General features: G+C 44.8%; 1 protein-coding gene across 1 annotated transcript in view; it reads right to left on the bottom strand.

Annotated features, from left to right (window-relative positions):
* DRP2 (dystrophin related protein 2) overlaps nucleotides 1-22,970 on the bottom strand; it is a 633,012-nt gene that overhangs the window by 476,873 nt on the left and 133,169 nt on the right. The window contains exon 2 of the mRNA XM_069213379.1: nucleotides 7,187-7,329. Within this exon, the coding sequence (XP_069069480.1) occupies nucleotides 7,187-7,329 (143 nt within the window). The remainder of the gene's footprint in view (nucleotides 1-7,186; nucleotides 7,330-22,970) is intronic.

Genomic DNA, 22,970 nt, shown 5'->3' with positions numbered 1-22,970 from the left:
AGTATCCAAAAAACATGATGCTAAAGCACCCATGAGGGAAATCCTCACACAACTAGAGACCACAGCGTAATTGAACCCTGTGTCTCACCAATTAATAATGCTCTGTGTCTGTAGCTAATCCGGACCATTCGTACAGAATAGTCTTAGATTACAGACACTTAAACAGTCACACTCGCACATATGCTATACAAAACTCACACAACGCAGCACTTATGAACAACATAGTGCACAAGAAATACAAAACAACATTGGCTATTTCCAATGGCTTCTTCTGCCAAAATATCGCACCTGAGAGTAGAGACTTAAAATGTTTCAGCACACTAGGCTCCCAGAAAGAATTATGTTGTTTCCCAGAGGGGTATAAGAACAGTCCAGGACTGTTCGCGGCTCCTGTAACTTCAATATTGCATGATCTTGACCCTGAAGCATTGTCCTATGTAGATGTTATCTATCTCACGGATGATGAATTACTGCAACATCTAAGATGGGTAGCCCGCATTGTTGTAGGATTTGCCAAATACGGCTACAAATTCAATTTAAAAAACAAAACAAAAATAGCCTTCCTTAGTGTCCTGTTTCTGGGATACGAATTATCAAGTGAAGGAAAGAGCATAGTGCCACAATTCTTAGAAAAATGCACAGTTACAAACTCCAAATACCATTAAAAAACTCCATTCACTATTGGGTTTTTAAAATTTTGGCAGAGCATGCATTCCAGATTATGCATCACGCATAAAACCCTTATATGACTTGATACGTCCTGATTTTTCCAGTAAATTCTGGACAGTCGAACACACATGCATTCTCAGAGGATTGCAACAAGACATGCTTGCAGCACGACACACAAGGGACAATAAAAAACATCGGGTTATCAGGGTAATTGCTGGTGCCATTAGTTTCACCCATGTAACATTCAATAAGGGTGAAATAGTCCTGACTGCATACAAATCACATCTATATTCAACAGTAGAACAATGTTTTGCTCCCACTGAGAACATTCTCACTGCTGTTCAGAAGGCTGTCATTAAAGACCATAGAGTAGATCATGGGCCCCATCAAAGCCTATAAGGTGAAGCTCTAGGCTGGATCATCCCAACCTCCATAATCCACACATTTATTGCCACTAAATGCGCCACCAGGTAATAGGCATAGACATCTGACTCACACAGTCCACTGTCAAAGAGAGATTTACACGCCGAATTAAACGCCACACAATGGCACTTTCTAGCCCATACAAAGGAGGTAAGTTTAGAAGTCAGGGAACAGAACCTCCCCGAGGGATCAAATAAGGATAATTGGAGAGAGTGTATAAATAGCGGGAGAGGCACATCGTTTTAAATAAAGCAGTGTGACCCGTGAGATTGAGAGTTAGTCGGTTCCAACTATGAAGGTCTTGATCTATGAATGTAGCCAGTGGCTGGAAACTGAGGTTCCAGGCCACATCAAGGAGGGAAGAACACGGGAATTCACAAGTAAAGAAAGGAGTTTCTTATAAGAGGTATCTCGGGACACCAGTGTCGTCCCATTGCGCCCTAGACACTTTCACATTTCTGTTTTTTTATATTATATTAAAGTAAATGTATTTTTCTCAAACTGATTTAATTGTTTTTTTTTTTTTTATTTGTAAACAACTTTGCTGAATTCATGAATTTACCTTTGTACATGTGGATATGCACTTACTTTTAAATGCTTCACACACTTCCATGTACCCCCAACACAAGATGGCTATCACTGTGCCATTGCCTGCAGTCTCCTTTAATATTCATGTCCAGCAAATAAAGACACTTTCACTCTATTTATCCTCGGTCGGTCAAATAGTAAGTGATCGCTACTATTCAGCCTACGGCCGGTTAAACAGTGAAGTTCAGCTATTTAGCCAGCTTCTGGCTAAACCGCAGAACTTAAGTACAATTTTGTCAGCAGCCGGATAAATAGCATGCAATACATACTATTTGGTCGGCAGCCAAATTAAAAAAACTTTCTTAAATTCAAAATGACATCAGCTTCTGCAGAATTACATTTTCAATACTTTTAATCGTATTCATAACAGTTACTTTACGGAATAAGAGCTTATATGCATTTTTGATTTTTAAAGTGTTCACTTTTTCAGATCAGATTACAAAATGATTTTTTAAGCTCTATGTACAGAAAACTATGTGAATGCAGGACAGGCAGTGTAGCAATATTGTCATGGAAAGCAAAACTCCCTTAGAAAAGAAATCAAACAAAATAAATAACATGTAGCATGACTAATAAATTACTGATGAGACTAGTTTACAAAATGAAAGCACGCAGTGAGTGCCTGAAGAAGGTTTAGAAACAAGATATGTAGGAGACAACTAAGGAGGGGTCACAAGAAAGATATGAGTAGAAATTGTCAGAACCCTTCTCTCCTCCCCCTAAATAGAGGCACATTGCATGGCAACAGTAAAACTGCACAATGTAGCTTCTCTTAAACCAAAGTTCATGCGAACATGACTGAATCACTGCTTCTAATTACATGGTACGATAGTAACCAGCATAGAGCAGCTATTAGAACCATGAAACAAGGGTGACCAATGGCTTGTGCACCACCACCCTAGTTGAATGTTGACAGAGCCAGCATGGATTGAGAGTCTTGTTGAGTCAAGAAGAGACTTTGAGAGGGTGTACAAGCAGTACTTAATTTGAGCCAGAGTGTGCCAGTAGGCACCCCTGGCATTTTTTACTTGGGACCAGGACTCTTTCCAGGTGGACCTGCGGTCACTCTCAATCTTCAGTAAACTTAAATGTAATGTCCCAGGCCTGAAGTCATCTCTTTTTTGTGTTGTCATGTTGGAGGCCCGCCAAGGGGTAGTCATTCTTGATATTTTCTGACCTTGTGTGCGGCATGTCTTAAAACAACTGAAGAGTCACACAGAAACATTCCGCATCCAGGGTTTGTTGTAGTTTTTGCACTTCAGCTCCTGGATGGACCAGGGTGAGAGCACAAGCTGACAAACTACAAACTGTCTGCCCATGTGACTCCCGGTCTGCCCACTTCCTGTTCCAGTCTAGTCAGTTTACTTACCGTGCCAGTCTAGTATCCACACAGTCACTCTGCATTAACAGTACATGCCAAACAGACATCTGGCTAATAGCTCACAAGAGAGGGGTTGACATAGCTTTGGTTTTGAACAACAAATGCTACTGCTCTGCTCAGCTAACCTTGCTGCAGTGTCTCGCAGTGCTGATGTGTGTGTCCTTGGGGTGACAATGCTGTGGTGCAAAGTGAAGAGAGGGGTTGGAGCAGAGAAGAGATGCAGAGAACTCAAGGAACAGGAAAGAGAGGGGAGCTATAGAACAACACACAAAAAGAGAATGGCTAGAGAGAAATTAGAAAGCTGGCAAGTGCATAAGAGGGAACATCGAGATAAAGGGAGCTCAAGTAAAAGACAAGCATTTGCAACGCAATGGGTCTCGCGTTTGCTCAAGTTAGTGCTATTAGTGTTGCAAATTCCTAACTGGTCTTTTCTTGCCACATAAACTGAAAATATATAGTAAAACAGTTGTCATAAAGCAAGTCACTTCAAAGCGCCTCGGCTGCCATGAGGGTGAGCACGAAGGAGAGACACTAAAGGAAAAATAAGTTCGCTCGCAGTCAAACATATCAGCAAACATGCAATTATCCATGTAACAGGGTCGGTCCCAAAGATGGCAACAAAACCACCCCAAGGTGGCACAAATGTAAAGCATTTACCAATGTCATCAAAGGATTTTTGAAAGGCAAGCCCAAGAACGAGTGAAAGTCATGGGCCTGAGGTGGGTGTGGTTAAAAGCCCACATTGATACCAACATGTCAGAAAAGCAGCCCTTGCGCACTGCTATGCTCGACCTAAAAAGGGGGGAACAATGAAGAAGAGAGTGAAGAAGCAAGCTAAATTGAAAAAGAGTTTGACAAAGAGGTTGAGGGACTCAAGATGAGAGTTACAAGAGAGAAGAAAAAGAGATGAGAGAAGAGAATCTAAAAAACAAGAGCTAGAGGAAGGAGAACAGAAGAGGATGAGGGCTGGGTCAGCGCAAGGTGAGAGAAAGAGAACTAGAAGCAATGGAGTGAGAGAGGAAAAGGAAGAATAGTGAAGACATTCAAGTTACGGAAGGGACAACCTAAATGAGCGAAAGGAGGAAGGCATAAGTGATAAGGAAGGAAAAGGATAAGAGAGAGGAGAGGAAAAGGGGAGTGGGAGAGGTAACAAGGAGGGTGGTGACAAGGATGGAGAAGAGAGTCAGTCCTTCATTTGTAAAAGAATGAGTGCCAAAGCTCTGTCCAGATGCCCGCAACCGGTGCAACTAAATGCTGGTGCACTGAATACCAAGGCTACCTAGTATTAAATCCACCATGTGCCTTTTTAGCCCAGTACCGGACACTACCTGCCCCTTTACCTCACTCTTGCAGGTTCCTGCTCTTTCGCTTTGTGACGGTCTTTCTGTTTTGTTTTTTCCTTTCTTTTACCCGGTAAATGTCGGATGCTGAAAAATTTGTGCTGGTCCCCAAATCCATGGCCCTCACCGGCAACAACCGGCTCAAATTAAGCACTGAAGAGTGTGGAAGTTGCAAGAAGAGGAAAGAGGCTAGGGTGAGATAGACAAAGACATCCAGAGGAGAAAGGAAGGGGAAATGAGGAGGAAAGGGTGAAAGAATGGATGACACCAAGGGAGAAGGGGAAGAAGCAAGAGCATTAAAAGGATGAAAGTGATGGGAGAATGAAAAAGGGACTGGAAAATATGAAGATTAGATTAGGGGAGAAAAAGACAAAGTAAATGACAGGAGCAGCAGGAGGAAGACTGAAAAGAGAGAGAGAGAGAGACAGAGAGAGAGTGAGAGAGTATGAGAATGGTGGATGATTAGTGCCTGAGGAAACAAAAGAAGCATCCATGGAGAGACAAAGAATAGGGGAAGGTAACAGAGAAAACAAGAATGAAAAAAAGGTGAGTGTATAGGGAGGGAAAAGGGCAAGAGAGGAATCAAAATAAAGCAGGAAAGGAAAAATAGATAAGAGGCTGGAGGAAGGAAAGTGCAAGGAGTAAAGAAAGCAGGAGAAGAATGAGAGAGCCGGCGAAGGTGACAGAGGGGAGGCTCTACACGGGTAAACCCTGTCAGCTCGGGCTCCCTGTTTCATTCTTACCCATCAGAGTCCCTCCCTTCCCCCTTCTGTTCTCACTTAGCGCTCGGAAGCAGCTTCTATATGGAGGGACACACATACAACAACATGGCATGGCGTTCCCTTCTTCCATCTCAGCTTTACTCCTTGGCTTTGAAGTGAGAGTGGAAGGCAGCACTGTACGGGTCTGAGAGGAAGGCGATGGAGGATTTACGGGTTAGTGTGAAAGAGACTGTGAGCAGCATCGCTCACCAGAAAGCACCACAGAAGTGGGAAAGAGTTGGACAGGGGTAAAACGAGAAAAAGGAAAGAAGACTCCAGGACTTCAAGGGCAGTTGGAGGTGGAGCCACCTGGAGAGAGGCCAGTGCCTGGTAAGGGAGATGAGTACAGGGCTCGAGAGGGGTGGAGTGTTTAGGCTCACGCATCATCTCTAGTGGCCCAAGGGGCTCTAAGAGCGAAATTAGTGTTCAAGCTGCTTGCTTGCTCTGTGGAGCATCCTAATGAGTACCTCAGGAGTATTGGTGAGGGGATGTGGGAAAGGAGCATGATTAACAAAATGTGCCCTAAACTCCACTTTACCGCTATTAGTGGTACTAAAGAAAGAATGTATCTCACAGGAATGCAATCTGAACTGTAAGTGTGGTAAGAAAGGCAGCGCAAGCGGGTGCTTCAAAGCAAGTGAGGTCTTGGAGACGTTTGGTGCATTCTTGAAATGGTCAACTGAAGAAAGGTCCGGATATGAACAATTGTTGCACTACTGATCACTTCTTGTTTGAAACATATGGTATATTACAATAAACAAGAATCTACCTTTGAAGCCACGGCTGCTGAATTTGGGGTGTGGTTGGCAAATGAAAATGCACAGGTTCCTGCAACAACGTTTACATTTGTATACAACAAGTAAATTAGATTTAGGAGCCCTGGCGTTCAGGACGACAACAGGGCAAACTGAAAAATGTGATCGTTTTAATACAAGTAGCAAAAAGGGAATTAAGATTATCACAGAAATGGAGGCACATAGACACCACCAGCAAAATAGCGGCATCCATCATTTCGAAATTGTACAAGTGAATCTCGACACCAAGAATAGCATGCCATACTAATATTGAAGACAAAATATTGAGACAAAATATCGAAAATTAAGTGCATACAGGGAAGCACAGATTTACTATTTCAAACTCCACATCTACGCACCTTGAAGATATATGCACCGCATAGGCACATATATGTGGAGTTAGGCGTAGAAAATCTAGACTTACTCATCGATATTTTTTTCGATATGCTGCCCTCGATATTCTGTCCAATCATTGTTGTTGATTCAATATTCAGGGGGCACACAGTATTTGGATCGCAAGGCAACATGCTCTATCTTTAAAGTGGGTGTAACGCTTGCCCCTCTGGCGCATGAATGTGGTTGAAACCGCCAACACAATGTCTGCTGTCTCAGGCGTTTGAAGTCTGCCAATGGTATCTGCAGCAGACGCTCTGCTTGGCATCATCTGCTTGAGCCTTTGGCTATTTGCAGACTGCACGGAATTACAGTGTACAACTCTGTTGATAATTATTGAGATTCCACCTTGACAGTGAACCATCTTGTATACGTTTTCTGCTGTTTTAGGCTCAAGTATATCATGTTTGGTTTGGTATGTATAAAGAGGTTGGGTAATCAGTATTAAGGAGGCAGAAAGTAAGTCCGGGGTTGCTGTAATAACTGAATTTGAACTTCACTTTTTATGATTTCCGTGTCACTACACACAGAACAAGGCATTCACTGGTGTCTAATCATTCCTTCCATATAAATGGGATTCCCACAGAGCTAGGGTGTGTTACCAATGGCCCTGCTCCTGCCTCCACACAGATTATCCGCTGCCCCATCAGGCACCTAAACGTTCAGTGAGGGTAGGAGGAAAAGAAAGGTGGACAGGATGGATTGATGAAGCGGGGATGGAAGGAACGAACGAAGGGCGAAATGAGATGAGGTAAATGACGAGTGGATGGCCTGGCGGGCAAGCGGATCGGTCCATGAACATAGAGCTGGATGAATTAGTCGCAACAATGGTTTTACCTGAGGCTGTGAGATTTCTTTTTGATTTCATTCCAACAGAGATTCATTTCCAGTATATGTTCGGGCTCAGCGCCTACATCGGCGGCTTCGGCCTGCTGGCTAAGGGTGGGCAGCTGGGCACCATCTTGGGATGATGAGTTATCCTAGAAGAAACGCAAAGGAACGCTTTCACCTGAGTGTCAAAACAAGATACTGCCACAAAAATGCACGACTTACCCAAGGTGACAAAAGCCCACGCGGATGAGAGTCAGTGGACCCGCGTGCACACAAGACAAGACACTGCTACAAAGTGTTCCCACCTAGAAATGACCAGAGAGCGGGGGCACTGCCATCGCCATGCTTTTGTCAAAAGTGCATGTGACGCTAGAAAGAAGCAGCTTGTAGAATTCAAACATAGAATACGACTCAAGAGTTTGGGCAAATATAAATGTTGCCTAGTGGCTCTGGGGTGCTGGAACCGCCAGGTTATTTTAGCGTCCCCACTATGGCTTAGGTAAAGCATGTATGTGTGTGCGTGGAAGCTGCAAATGCAGCGGAGCGAGGGAGGGGGGAGCAAGTCGATGAGTGAGTGACAACGTGAGTAGACGAAGGAGTGATTAGTAAGCAGCTGCTTGTGTCAGTAAGCCATTAAGTGAGTGAGTTGATCAGTGAATGTTAAGTGAGCAAAGTTGAGAGAGAGCTGAGTGAGTAAAGCTATGCAATATAACACACAACACACCTCGAGGAGATTCTTGTTATTTCTCAATAACGTTAATGGCAATGTACTGGCGGTTATAAGGATTGCGCACAAGAGGACATCAGTCAGTAAGGGCCAGCCCGCCCCATGCTCTGCCCCACGAAAGATTAGAACCACAGATAAGCTATTCTTTTTAACACAATTTATTAACAGACGTGCATATAGTTTGCAATCAATAAGTATAGGCAGCAACAAGACTAAACAAGCAACCAATCGACCCCAAATCCATGACAGTAACAGGGGGTGGTCGCTGGCTTCACAGCCAGGATACCCCAACCCCACTATCTTAAAGGTGCTGTAGGCAGTCTGAATAATACGTGCAGACAGCAGGAGCTGTTCCTACCTGCGCCGGGAGATCAGAGGCTTCTGAACGGGGTCCCAGCCCTCAGAGGCAGTCCTGCACGCGCCCCAGCCGGGGAGGATGGAGCAGGAGGAGGCTCGCGGCCTACGGGACAGCGCGCGGAATGGCAGGGTAGCCGGGAGCAGCCAGCTGCATGGTCTGTTTACTGCTCCCTAGGAATCTGAAGGGGCGGAATCAACTGCTGCTCAAGTAAATGACAGCTTTGTGTTATCTAAATTCCAGCTCCTTCCGACATGGGTTAACTGCGTTACAAGAGTGCGGCGTGCGCGTGGTGAGAGGGGTTGCTGGGCTGGGTCACTAAAGAGGTCGTTAAGCACTAACGTTAGCGGAACGTTTTCGCTGATGGGACCTCGAGCTCCTAAGTCCTGACGGCCAATGGTAAACAACGAGTAAAAACAGACAAGGCTATTACCCTTTCGTTGGTCTTCCTCAATATTCCTTCACTTTGCGACACTGGACACTCACTTTAGACCAGTAACCTCCATCCTTTCATGTAGTGAGAGGTACTTCTGAGTAGTGAGAAACTGAAGGCTAAACCACTCCGCACATTGTTAGCAGACACCCCCATGGCAAGACTCATTGACCTTAAGCCTAATGTTCATAGAGCCGGATACTATGTTTTGAACAAAATACTTTGACGAGGGACACTATGACAGTGTTGTCATGGTTGTCAGTGATAGTGTGGTCTTTGGGGGATATATGAACACGTGTGCATATGAATGGGATATGTGTGTATGGATGACATTGAGTGGATGTATGTACGGATGGATGGCTGCATGGCTGAATTCATAGCGAGGCAATACAAATTCCATAAATGCAGACACACATGACCAGATAAATGAATAGCAGCAAGGAAGCCACTGTAAAACTGAAAGCTTCTACTTATTACGGTGGTGTACTATATTGGAGACAATAGATTGTTTACCTCAATCCATATTGCTCATTGTTAATTACCAGCTACTTGAGTGGGCAATATATTCTTTTGTCCATGAATACCAAAGAAACTCCTCATATGAACACAGAAAGGTCATATGAGAAGTCCAAATGTGTATGAGTAGAGTTGTTATGGATATTATACCTCATCCTCCAAGCTGGATCCCTCCTCCTTTGGACACCAAACAGGTATCAAAAAGTAATCAGAGAAATAGTAATGAAGGCTACCCTGCAGAGAAGCTCCAAGGTATTGGACCTGAAGATGGATGATGTGGTGCTGGTTCGTGACAATATTCCAAGCAGCAAAGTTTGACTGCCTTTCAAACCCTCCTTACAACAGGCTGTAGGTCAGTGAGGTACGCCGGCAACTGCTCATTGAGAGGGTGAGGAAATCACAAGGGATGTGTCATTCTTGTCGGAGTTCCGGAACTAGCTCGATGATATGGCTGTAGGTGGTGTAGAGCTCTGCCAGGCACCAGTCCCTGTGGTTGAAGTTATACCCCATGCAGGGGGCAGTCCGGTTCATGGTGGAAAGGGCAGCACTGTCCTGGGAGGGTTACTGATAGGGCTGAATGGTATCGGTAGCGAATCAAAATCTGCTATACTGTGTACTGCTTTGACTTCTGAGGCCAGGGGGGGAGGGCCCCGTGTTTGGGACCCACGGGGATCCTCCTCATTACAGTTTGAGAGCTAATTCTTTACTTTTTACCCGTTACCTTGACTTTGAATTTGATGTAGGTTTGGATGAGTGATTGGAAGATTTTTAACTCAGTTTATTTGACCTTTTTACTGAATATTGTATATTGTGAGAGGAATATAATATAGTAGGCTTTGACTTAAAGCAAAAGTGCACTATATTGGAAAGAACAGTTTGATCATCCCACAAGATGCTAATACACGGACCCGTCAAAGGTCAGGTTATGTGGTTGATAAAAGGGTGGACCGCACCCATGCGCAGAATCAGTTATGTAGTGCACAACCAGGATCTGTGAAAACACAGCAAAAACAGGTGGAGAGTGCCAAAGACGCTCGCACATCGACATAGGTTTATCAAATGTTCATTAGTAATTGTCTTTTTCGAGCAACAGCTTGTAGTGGGTGCCAGGCTAGCCGTGCACCTGCCACCTCAGGTGTCAAAGGAACACACACTGGAATCAGTGAGTGGTAGCCTGTGTCATTAGAACATAAAGGCCAGGGCACACCCAAAGTAAAATTTCGTATGATAGATCCAAGTGGCGCTTCAAGAATTGAATCGAAGTCCGGCAAACAGGTGACACTTGATATTTATTACAGGTGAGCACAAAAATGGTCAAAGTTCCAATCAAGTGACCATATACAGTACAAGTCCAAACAGCAAAAACAGCTGACACGTGTTTCGTCTTCAAGACATTGTCAAGGCTTTAGCTATGCGGATATATGCAAGTAAAAGTAAGATGCACAGAGAATTCATATGGAGGATGTGAATCTATCGATGAGTCGAACATGCAGAGTACGGTAGCAAAAGGGGTTATAATAAACCTTGGAATAAGTAGACTGATACTAGAAGTACTTAAAAGGTCTGTCTCGCTCGTGGAGTAAGTGGAGGCCGTACCCTCATTAGGTAGGTGGGGGGTAGCCTCATGTCTATCCAGTTTAATGTTGTCAAATTTACGTGAGTAGGTAAACACCCTCCCACTTTGATAATCTCCCTTGTCTCTTTTTAGTTTGGGTAATTTTTTGTCCTTAATATATTCTTGGTGTTTAAGTAGTACTTCTTTGAGTATCTTGTAGTTTTTCTCTTTGGCCTCTGGTAAATTGATGTCTTTAATTTCTTTTTCCAGTGCAAGAATATCTTCAATAAGTTTATCTCTTTTGGCACGTGCATCTCTGATTAATATGTCCATCATGGCAAAAGAAGAAGTCACTAAAAGGTGCTCCCACTCCTTAAGTAGTTCAGGGCTAAGGTCCTCAAATGAGGATCTGTGTTGTTGCTGCCTTCAAGTCATCTTCTCTTCCTGTCTTGCCCAGGCCCACGCCCTCACCCACTCCCTCTTACCATTGTGCTCTAATGTGGTGGAACAGCGCTCACCTGGGTTATGATTGCAGAAGAGCTGCAGACAGGCTACTGCTAGAACTGTGTAGGCATCACCTATGGAGCCATGTCTGCCATATCATGCACCAGCCAGGACCCACAATGGGCAGAGCTGGGCAATGGTGGTGCATGGAGAGTCCGATCAACAGCCCACCGTTAACCTCAAACTGGGGAAAACAGTGTTCAACACACCACTGCACCATGGTGAGGGGCTAAGAGGACACAAGGAAGGGTGTTTGGACAATGGAGAGGTTGCTGCTGTACATGGCAGTCTCTGTGCAGAGCAGCTCAAGAGAGTAGTGGCTGCAGCTGCAAACTCTTATGCCACCTCCCAAGGCTCACAATGGGTGCTCTTTCTTGGGCTGCTCTGAGAATGTAAAAAGAGTTCACTTTTTCCTATGCAGGTTTGTCTCACTCTTGCACTGTTTCATCAATGACAGAACTGCACATGGCATGACTGATAGTGACAACAAGCAATGATTGCAACATGGGCTGATCAACATATGAATGGAACTTTCTACAACCAATTGGGTTTGGCCTACTGCCCTTTCTGTGTACTATGTCTTGATAGGTTATCCTCTGGGCTACAGCTAAAACTGTCCAAGTCAGATCCCAAAAGGGACTTCAGGAAAAGTTATAGGGATGATTTTCTTGAAATGTTTGTGACCTGTACAATAAATAAAATTGTAAAAAATGGTGCGAAACATTAAAGCATTTTTGAGCATTGTATGTACTTTGAAAAGTAAGTTCATTATTCAAATCAAGTTGATTACCAATACAAGGTCAGCTCTAGATAGTCTAATAAGGTGCAAAACAAACTCTGACTGCAATAACTGCTCTAACTGCAATAACTCTGACTGCAATAACTGCTCTAACTGCAATAACTCTGACTGCAATACCTGCTCTAGGAGCCCATGACATACACAGTTGCTGCTGTCTTGGTCTTTTTTGCTGCAAACATGTCATACACTTACATTTTAGAGGAAACAAATGCAGATTGTTCATGTTTTTATTTTTACTAAACTGATTTATTTTTGTTTAAAATATTCATATTCGCTAATGGTTGCTAATAAATTAGTGACTAGGAGACTCCAGCTAGTTCAAAATGCTGCCACCAGACTCTTGTTTTTGCTACCTAAGTTCTGCTGGGTTTCTGGACTTCTAGCAAAGCTACACTGGCTTCCTGTGGAGAAACAAATACTTTTTAAATCCCTGTGCATAGTACACAACATTCTATACTCCCAAGGACCTCCTATCCTGGCGAAATTGATGCTTCCCTATCGCCCAGCCAGCGCATTGTGTTCCCCAGATCTCTTGTTAGCTGAGATCCTCCATGTCAGACGAACAAGAGCTAGTGGCCGTTTTTCAGAATTAAGTCCTCTGCATCCTGGAAGTTGCTCTCCCTCTATATTAGGAACAGCAAGAATCATCTGAATTTCAGGAAGTCCTTGAAAACCTGGCTCTATTCTGCAGACTCCTGAGGTATCATACTCTCCGTTTCTCCTCCCCTGGCTAGCGCTGGGAAGCTCCGTAGTTGGAGCAGCCATGCGCTTTACAAATACCATAACATATTATATGTAAATGTTTTTCGCTGATCATTACATATCAGTTCAGTTTTCTATTAGATTTTGTGGGCTTTAGGTTCTTTTTGCTGTTAGTAGCACTTGGAAAGTGCCTGCTTTGAGCTTCTTTCCATTGAGGAGGGTACTTGGTTTAGATTTCAGACCGAGCAACACCGGTTGGCTGCACGCATTGAGACCATGGAAACCTGTCTACAGCTTACCAAGAGGGAAATGGCAATTGTAAATTGTCACTACCAGAAGTGTGCTTGCAAACAAGCTGCAACACTGGTTAAATGTTGAAGAAAATTAAGGCAGTGTTTACCATGTGTGATCCTTTCTCGTGGAGCACACAATACCTAGAACATGCCCCCATCAATAAGACTGTTGTGGCTAAGTTTAAAGCAGTCTCTCCAAGTTACCGAAGGAGCTTCAGAGGGCGAGTTGAGTCACTCAGACACAGTCGAAGATGGGCATGTCAAAAGTTAACTGAGCCCTGGCCTCACTCAACCTTCTGAAACTCACCCCAAAACAGGTAAACTCACTGGACTAGGACATAAGGAAGGAAGAGATAGCAGTGACTGACCGCCTCCTGTATAACAAAGCTCCAGGAATCAACAGGATCTTGTCAAAATATTTGTCACTCTTGGTAGCACTGTTATGCAATCTATTCCTCGAAATTAGCGAAGGGACTAAACCCATAAGGAGACAAACACAGCTAAAATAGTCCTCACTGTGACGCCAGATGAAGACATGATGACACAGCTAAAATAGCCCTCATCGTGAAGCTGGATGAAGATACGATGGACTGCTGAGCTTAACTCAACACAGATTTAGATTTACTGTCTAAAGTGCAGGCCAATAGGCTCAAAATAGTGCTAACATCCTTAGGTAAAGTCATTTTCATGCCAAATTGCTCCTCTGCATCCCACTTGAGATCGCTAGCACACATGCTGTAGAAACTACAATATGATATGGACTGGAAGGTAGGTTCTCTTGCTGGACATGGACAAAACCATTCATAGAATGCTATGGCCCTACTTGTTTTAAATCCTGATGAGATGTGGGCCTGGGAGAAAAAAAGCATCACCAAAATCAATTGGCTGTATACTAACCCAATGGCAGTAGTGAGTTGTAATGTACACATCTCATCAGAGCTCACTATTCACAGAGAAACGTGACAAGGGTGCCCACTATTCCCTCTGCTGTTCATTTTGAAATATCAAGACCCAATCATTTACTATTAGGCAAAATAAGGATATCAAGGGCATTCATTTGAAAGTACGGGAAGACAAAGCACTTTAATACATAGATGATATCCCAGTTATCTCATCTGACACACTTACATTCTTAAATGGCCTTGTCAGGATCATCTCACACTTCTCAAAGTATCAGGCTATAAAATAAACTGGGAAAAATGTGAATCACTACCCCTTACTCACAGTAGCATCCATAGGCGGGACACAAGTTTCAATGGAAACATTCCAATTGAAAAAATCTTGGGGATCAACTTAAGTATGGACTTTTACAATGTAGTAGAAGATATTGAGAAACTTTTTTTTCCCAAATTTAAATCAAACCTACTGCGTTGGACTTCGTTTCATCTATCAATGTGGGAAAAGTCCAAACTTTAAAATGAGTGTGATGCCGTGCTTGAATTACATTTTTGATTTATTGCCAAATTCAACCTCTGCCACATGATCTCTGAGCTCACAAAATTGATGAAAACATTCATATGGGAGGGATGGAAGCCTCACCTAAAAATGGGGAAGCTTCACACTGCAACGAAAAGTGGAGGACTGAGATTACCTCACATTGTTTCACATTCCAATTTACACAAATATGTGATATGATCCATGACTCCTTGGACATACTCATGTGAATACATATAGAGAAATCCCTACTTAAGACTGAAGACAGTACACAAGTATTGTATAGAGAAGGCAAGAAAGGTTGTATATGTTCCAACTTGATACTGCAGGCTTTGATGTATGCATGGCATAAAGGATACATTAGGTTGGGAGAAAACAGTCAACTACACAAAGGAGCTCCCTTACGGAATAATGATTACATCAAAATCGGAGGTACAGATTCCTTCTGGGAAAGGTTTTGGACTAAAGGGCTAGGGGTGATAGACCCACTAATAACAGAGGGCAGGCTAAAAATGTTTGCAGAAGTCGAAACTGGATTTTACTTACAGCGCTCCCTTTGTTGGGATGTTCAGTGACTTCACCACTGCCTTCATAAGAGACTTATGCCTCCCCTATAGCATTAAATTATTCCATCATACTTAACTTCCTCTCATACACGGGGGACGTTTAAGGGACAAGCCTATACACAATTTTCACAAACAACATGTTCTCAGTCCCTACATCTGGCCTATTGAAAACATGGTATTCCCAGCAGCAGCAAACTGACTATTCAGATTAAAATGGGTAGAGCTACTGACTATTCAAGATAAATCGCACAAGGAGGCACATTTGAAGTTGAGATACTATAAAATATTACATAGATGGCTTTGGTCTCCCAAATGGCTCAAAGATACAGGCATCCTGCTTGGAGCTAGGTGTTGGAGGTGCAGATAATCTGATAGTAATATAGTGCACCTACTCTGGGAATGCCCAGTTTTGAGCCACTATTGGGAGAGGTGTAGAAAGTTATGAGAGTATCACTAGGAACTGAGCAACTGACAAGCCAACAGCCCTTCTGTATGATCACATCAACTACCCTGAGGTTGCACAGAGGCCTAGATGACTTGACACCGCAGTAGCTCTGTTCCTTCAGGCTCTGGATGAACAACATGGCAGACAACCATTCCCCACAATCTGGACATCCCAAATTTAGACATCCTAAAATATGTACCTCATCTAGTTCTCCCACAGATTAGATTGCACGTTAAGGCACCTCCTAAACATCAATTAGTAGATTAAAATAGTTTAGCTGAGTAATGAGGCCCACTCATTAATTGAGTTTTACATCAATTAAAGTTTAAAGGGTTTTATTGCAAAAATTCCAAATAAGTGATAAGGGGTAAATGCCATAGAGAGCAAAGTTACACAGCATAGCATATGCAAAACAGAATTATTCTAAGTCCCAATTGAGCAGCAAAATGAGTTAGACAGCATCCCTAGTAGAACATGCAAGCCTTCTGGCTCACCCCCAAAATTCAGGGACTCTTAAACAGAATTCACGCATAACAAATTAGTAAAACTGCTAAATCATCATGGTCTGAGCAAAAAACATTGTCTCTTTGGCAAATAAGAAAGCAGAGAAAACTGAGAAAAATACACATCATTACCTTAACACATAAGTACCATCCCATTTCAAAACCGCATTCATCACCTTCTATGCTAATACTATTCAGAGACGTTCTAGCAAAAATTAAACATTTAAACAATTAACCTTTCAGCAAATAAATGAACTAGTATTCACAACAGAAGGCAGTGGAATAAACATTGATAATGTTTCAAATCATAGGGACCAGGAGAAAGTTCATCAAAAATAATTTGATCATAACAGTGGAAATAAGTAATTCCACATCTGACTTTGCTCATAGAACTCGGAGACCACCAGCAGGCCCTCCTCCAACACCGGCCCTACACAGTCCGACAAATTTGTCTTTTGTTGGAAGAAGGTTTTTATTTAATTTTCTCATTGCAAAATTAATAACAGATATTTCTAGGTATAAATCACTTCAAGAGAAATTCAAAGCATATTTACAAATCTTAACTGTCTTCGTACCATTGATTATGTAACCATAAATCATATTGACAGGATCCCTTCCTGTCCTGAACCTCCTTTGGACCACACAGGTGAACTATCCACCACCTGTATCTGTAGGGGGGGGGGCGGCTCCCCTGATTTCACCGTTCCTTGCCCACACGCTCAGGGTTCCGCCCCCTCTCCAAACACCAATCTGCCAAGGGGTGTAACAGGGCAGCCAGGGGCAGGAGCCCCATGCCCACCCCAGCGATCTGGGCTCCCTACCCCTTAATCTGGTGTGCACATCCACAGGTTGGTCCAGGACTTCAGGATCCTATCTCTGGTGTTATCCCGGGGCTGCAGCCTTGGGGACCCCTCTGTTGCTTCAGGTTACTTTACTACCTCTTCTCCCACCACAAGGGCGACCAGGGCCCCAAAGGTCCTTCGCCATCCCACCAGAAAAGAGACTGCGAGAGAAGAACCACATGTCGGAGATAAATTGGTCTGCCCCTGCATCTGACAAGTGCACCATATCCCAGTGAAACATCCCGGGCCCTTCAAAAGTTTGTGTGGAATATTCCATAATCGCCCAGGCCCTGGGCATAACTTGGCCATCTCTACGTTGAGCCTCCTCACCGACACGTTGAGAGTTCTTGATTTAATGCCGGGGCCCCATTTCCGACAAGGCACCATATGGGACCAAGCTATGGCTGTGTTTGGGAATTGTTTAGACAACTTGGTGATCTCTATAAAGATTGTTTCCCTGAGTGTCTTCCTGCCCATGCACACCAAGTCATTACCCCCAAGGTGGATAATAATAAGATCCAGGAACTGGAGTCCCTTGTATCCTTTTGCCAATGCGACAAGTTGCTGCAGCTGCGAGATTCCAAGTCCGGCAACCCCGCACCACCGAAAGGCAACATCTTGGCTTGCTGCCGGATTAGGCTCACGGAGCTGATGCAACCTGTAAGCTGCCTGCCGAACAAACGAATGCCCCAAGACCCACACCACACAAGGCGTCATTGAACTGTAAATGAAAGAAGAGTGTGTGAGAAAACAACGTCAATTCCAAATCATGGTTTTTCATGAATGTACACTGATCATATCAGCTGAGGTCTAATGTAACGCTTGTAGCAATCAGATGACCACCTCCCGATGGATTTCACATCTGCTACAGACAACCCAGCTCCAGCTGCTACTGTGGCTGCACCGATTCTAAATGAATGGGGCGAATACCCCCGCGGGTCAACTCCAGCTGTCTTCAGCGTAATGTTCAATACCACCAAGAATTGGTAGCGTGAGAGGCACTCCCCATTCGCATGCAGAAAAAGTGCGGGAGACCCTGTGACTGGGCGAGCCGCTAAGTAAGCTTTTAAGTGACTCACCGGGCATACCTGGGACCCCGGGGCTGTGCTAAGTTTAATGCAAGTACCCCTGCAAAGCTTATCCGTCTTGGACTTACGCAGTTGTATAAATACAGACTCTGGACTGAGAATCACCCCATCCCTTTGGAGTCATCCTAAATGAGGCGCCTACTAGTTCGCTAATGGGAAATGCGCCCTAAAATGCAACTGAGAAGGCAGCGGTGAATAATGTCTCAAAAGGAGAAGAAGTCACTGAGGGGATAGTACCCAATAGTTTCTCTAGTAAGGGTACTGTTATAGGACACCTAGGATCTGATTTGGGACCCTCCACTCTAGCCCACCCCGCGACAGCCCTTTTTATGACAAAGATATTTAGCTGGGACTCTTGATTGTGGAGATGGGTGAAAAAACGAATAGCGGCCAAGCTAGCTTTTGCGCAGGAAACTGGTCTGCCCTTGTCTTTCAAATGTTGTAAAAATGTACAAATGGCCCCTTCTGAAAACCAGTCTGAAATCTGCTGGGATTTTAAAAAATGTCTGTATTGGTAAAATGCCCTTTCATACGCCCCCCTTGTACGTGTGGCAAGGGATGTTGCTACTAAGGCTGGGAGGGCGGGACACCAATCTTCCACTGAAATTATGGGAACTCCGTCATCTTCTCCGCTGCCTGGGGGTGGAACCTCAGAAAATCCTCCATTAATAAGCGAGACAAGGCGTCAGCCGCATTGTTGTGAACCCCCGGCACATGCTTCGCAAGAAAGATAACATTTAACTTTAAACAGGACAGCACCAAGTGTTTAAGGAGGCAGAGAACTATTCTGCATGTAACTTTTTGTCTGTTGATCGCCTCCACTACAGATATATTGTCAGAACAAAAAAGCACTGATCTGTCCTTAAATTTTTTGTCCCAAATGGTTACAGCAACAATAATGGGGAACAGTTCCATAAAGGCTATATTCGTAGTTATCCCCTTGCTGACCCAATCTGGTGGCCAGTCAGCTCTGCACCAAGACTGACCCAGGATGGCTCCAAAGCCTACGCTGCCTGCAGCATCTGTGAATAAACCCAAGGTGGTGCTCGAAAATGGAGGGAGAGGCCAGATTACCGCCCCGTTAAAATCCTGTAAAAATACATCCCATATTCTTAAATCCTCCCTCACTTCCAGCGATAGCCTGGTGTGATGATGTTTTTTGGTCAAACCAATCATGGACCTAGCAATGGACCTGGAGAATGGGCGGGCCAAAGGAATAATCCTCAAGCGAAATTAAGCTGACCTACTAAGACCTGTAACTGATGCAAAGTAACTTTTCTTTGTGCCAACAAAAACCTTATAGACCCCCTAAAAACCTGTAGCTTGTCTGCAGGAGATGGCACTCCCCGGTTACTGAATCAATCTCAATCCCTAGGAAGGTAATGCAAGTAGAAGGGCCTTCTGTTTTATCCGGGGCCAAAGGTACCCCAAATTCCCTGAACATTGCTGTCAAGGCCTGAAGGGCCCACAAGCACCTTGCCGACCGCGGGGGCCCAGCACCAAGAAGTCGTCCAAGTAATGTATCACCTCTTTGTGCCCAGAACATCTGGTAAAGATCCATTGTAGTGCTGAGCTGAACTGCTCAAAATAACTGCAGGACACACTACATCCCATTGACATGCATTTGCCATAGAAGTAAGCCCCATTAAATTGGAATCCTAGTAAATGGTAGTCATCAGGGTGTACTGGGAGAATCAGAAAAGCCGATTCAATATCTGTTTTAGCTAGCAAAGCCCCGTGCCCTAAAGTCTTCAGCTTCAGCAAGGCCTGGTCAACCATCGCATAGTGAACCGAGCAGAACTGAGGGTCGATAGCCTCATTTACAGATGAACCCCGAGGAGCCGATAGATTATGGATCAACCTGAACTGGCCTGGCATCTTTTTGGGTACTACCCCCAAAGGGGAACACACATAATCTGAGGTCGGGAGAGAAGGAAAAGGGCCAGCTAACCTCCCCAGAGCCCTCTCTTTGTCAATCTTTTTTGCTACTACCCCTGGGTACTTAAAGGCGGACATGAGATTCCTGCAATGTTCTAGAGGGGGGATGCCGGTTAGTGGGATCCTAAAGCCCTGTGAAAACCCCTTAACTAGTAAGGCAGCTGATTCTTTGATTGGATAATCCTGGAGCCATGGAATTAATGCGTCAATTTGTATAGGTGAAGGCAGAGCTGATTTAATTACCGGGCTTACTCCCCTCTTTAACTTTTTCTCTGGATTTCTTAATGCATTTAAACTCAGGGTGGGAGGGATGGCCGCAGAAAGAACAGGTGTGCCTGAATTTGCATGAGCCGGGGGGGGGGGCGGGAGCAAATTTTTCTATTAAATGCCCAACAAGACCGTTTCTTGCCGCTGGGAAAATGGGAACGAAATGACTGCTTCCCGGGTAGTTGATTATTCACACGCTCCAGCCAAACGTTCACTTCTGTCTGATCCCAACCAATTGAGGGGTCCTCCACCTTTGCCCACCTGAAATCCCTGTCATATTCCAACCATGCATTCCCCCCATACATATGTTGGGCTCTTAGTATTTTGTTGGCATAACAAATCATAGCAATACCCAACTCTGTATTTTTCTCAAGCATTACTGACATGAATACATTGAAACCAAATAACCAATTCGTAATATTTTCTTCCACCTTAGCTTTCCTATCACTAGTAGAAGACACTTTCCCCTCCTTCTCCTTGGTTTCAATTTCCCTTCTGTTTGCCCTGATCAGGGTGAAAATGTCGACAAATTCCCCCTTCCAAATTTTTTCTTTAACTTCGGGACCAATATGTGCAGCAAGCTTACCTGGTCTAGACAATAATGGGGGTTATTCTAACTTTGGAGGAGTGTTAATCCGTCCCAAAAGTGACGGTAAAGTGACGGATATACCACCAGCCGTATTACGAGTTCCATAGGATATAATGGACTCGTAATACGGCTGGTGGTAAATCCGTCACTTTTCCGTCACTTTTGGGACGGATTAACACCTCCTCCAAAGTTAGAATAACCCCCAATGTCTCTTGTCCCGGCCTTCCTACTGATGTGTCAATTTTTGCTGAATCATTGTTTGTATCAGCTACTTTACCATTACCCTTTACCAGGGGGGTAGCGGGAAGCAAGGTGGCCTGGCCAGTGCCGGGGTGACACCGGGGTGACTGTTGCCTGTAATGGGGTACGCTACGCGCTGCCAATGCCCCCACCTGGCGTTTAAGCTCTAACACCGAATTATGTAAAGAATCCTTCGGCCCAGGGGCCGTAGGAGGGGGAGGAGTTGCTGCGGTAGTAATATTGGCTAATAATTGCGCCACCGCCCCCAGTGCTTGCGCTGTTGGATCCTGCGTGGTTAGCTGCGAGTTAGGACCAGCCTGTGTCTGCACAATGGGAGGAGGTGCTGTTGGTGCTGCAACCTGAGCCTGGGGGGGTCGAAATGCCGCCACAACAGGCGGTACTACTAGGGTTGCTAATGACTGTCTGATGTCGCTCAACATAGCTTCCACCCCTAGTCCTGGTCCCGGAACTGCATTCCCCCCCACCCCCCAGAGATAGGCTCTGGAGCAGGGACCCCAGCTGCTAATGAAGAGGCAGCGATTGTGGGCTGCTCGGGGGAGGTAGTAGTCGCTAAAGACGGCAAAGGATGCTGGCCGCCAGGAGCTTGTCCTTTAGTTCTGCGTTTCACTGGGGGGAAAGCCGCGCGTGGGGCTACATGCGATCTACGTGGCCGACTGGGTCCGGCCTCCACATCCTCTACTTCTGAAGCCGCACCCTCACTGTCTGAGTCACTATTGCCCAATTTTGCCAAAGCAAGCTTTAGTAGTTGTGACAGTTCAGGGTCGCCTCTTTTTCCTTTACCAGCCCTCACGCGTTTGGGTGCCATGTCTTGGCCGCACTAATGCAATACAATTAAAACAATTGAGCGTGCCTGACCCGTTTTAACTCAAATTGTACCGTGTTCCCAGGAGTGCAGCAGTACAGATCTCAGTGCAATGGTAAACCCAGTCACTGTCTAGCTACACCTTAACAGGAATATTATTATTACTGTGTAATATGGGAGAAAACACATTTATATGCTAACATTTAGTAATAACATGAGCAAAGCAGACTTAACCAACCAACAGTACGTGACAACGTGTTAAAACAGGTCATAACCAGGCTGATTCTGCTGCGCCCACAGAACCCGGTAGCAATTACAACCAACAGCCAGAAAGAGGCACCAAATTGGAAAAGTTACCAGATCCCAACAACAACATACTACTTTGATAACACATTTTGTTAACATTCTGACCGAAGCGGGAGAACGCAGGAGTGTTAGCGCAGAGTTCTCAGATATGCCCCACAGTATGCAAAAATAGGTGTATCTGAAAAAAGTGAAGGGCGTTTCTAAGTATCCTGCGGGAAGCAGTGACAATTTGTAACTAATCACTTAAACGTGATTTGGTGAAGAAAGAGTGTGAACAAATAAAAACTTCAGCTTGCAACACAACAGTACTTTGCTCTGCCGTGTTTGGGATAAAAATGCGTGCCGCTCCTCTTTCAATCCGGCACGCACATGTAATTACAATAAATGCCCTGCCTGGCGCGAGAACCTGACATCCAGCAATGCGCATCAAACGAGGAAACCCAGTACTACGCTGCTAGAACTAGCAGCACGCCGCAGAATACACGCGCCAAATAGCCCGCAAACGTGACCTGCGCCCTCTTGGCCAAGTCGCAATGGAAAAAAGCAGCTGCGACACAAGAGGAGCACCAATTACCACAAGCGCGGCGATTCGGGGCTGAATTCTAATCAAGCCTCGACCGCCTCCCCAGCCGTCTACTCTGCACCCACAAAACCTGTCCGACGTGGGAGGATACAGGAGCCAAAGTTCTTTTGGCGAACGAAGATCCGATCCTTGGGGGTTCTCCCGAAGAGAGTCCACACAATCAAACGACGCGCCGTCCGGCCGAGAATCCACATGATCCAACGACGAGCCATCCAGCCGATTCCCTCCGCGCTGCCACAAGGCCGAGCCTTTCTGGGGGGGCGCTTATGTAGCGGCAGTTCC

Source organism: Pleurodeles waltl, chromosome 2_1 (genome assembly GCF_031143425.1).
Source record: "Pleurodeles waltl isolate 20211129_DDA chromosome 2_1, aPleWal1.hap1.20221129, whole genome shotgun sequence".
NCBI classification, from domain to species: domain Eukaryota; kingdom Metazoa; phylum Chordata; class Amphibia; order Caudata; family Salamandridae; genus Pleurodeles; species Pleurodeles waltl.
Note: the sequence above shows the minus strand (reverse complement) of the source record. Positions and strands in the feature narration are given on the sequence as shown.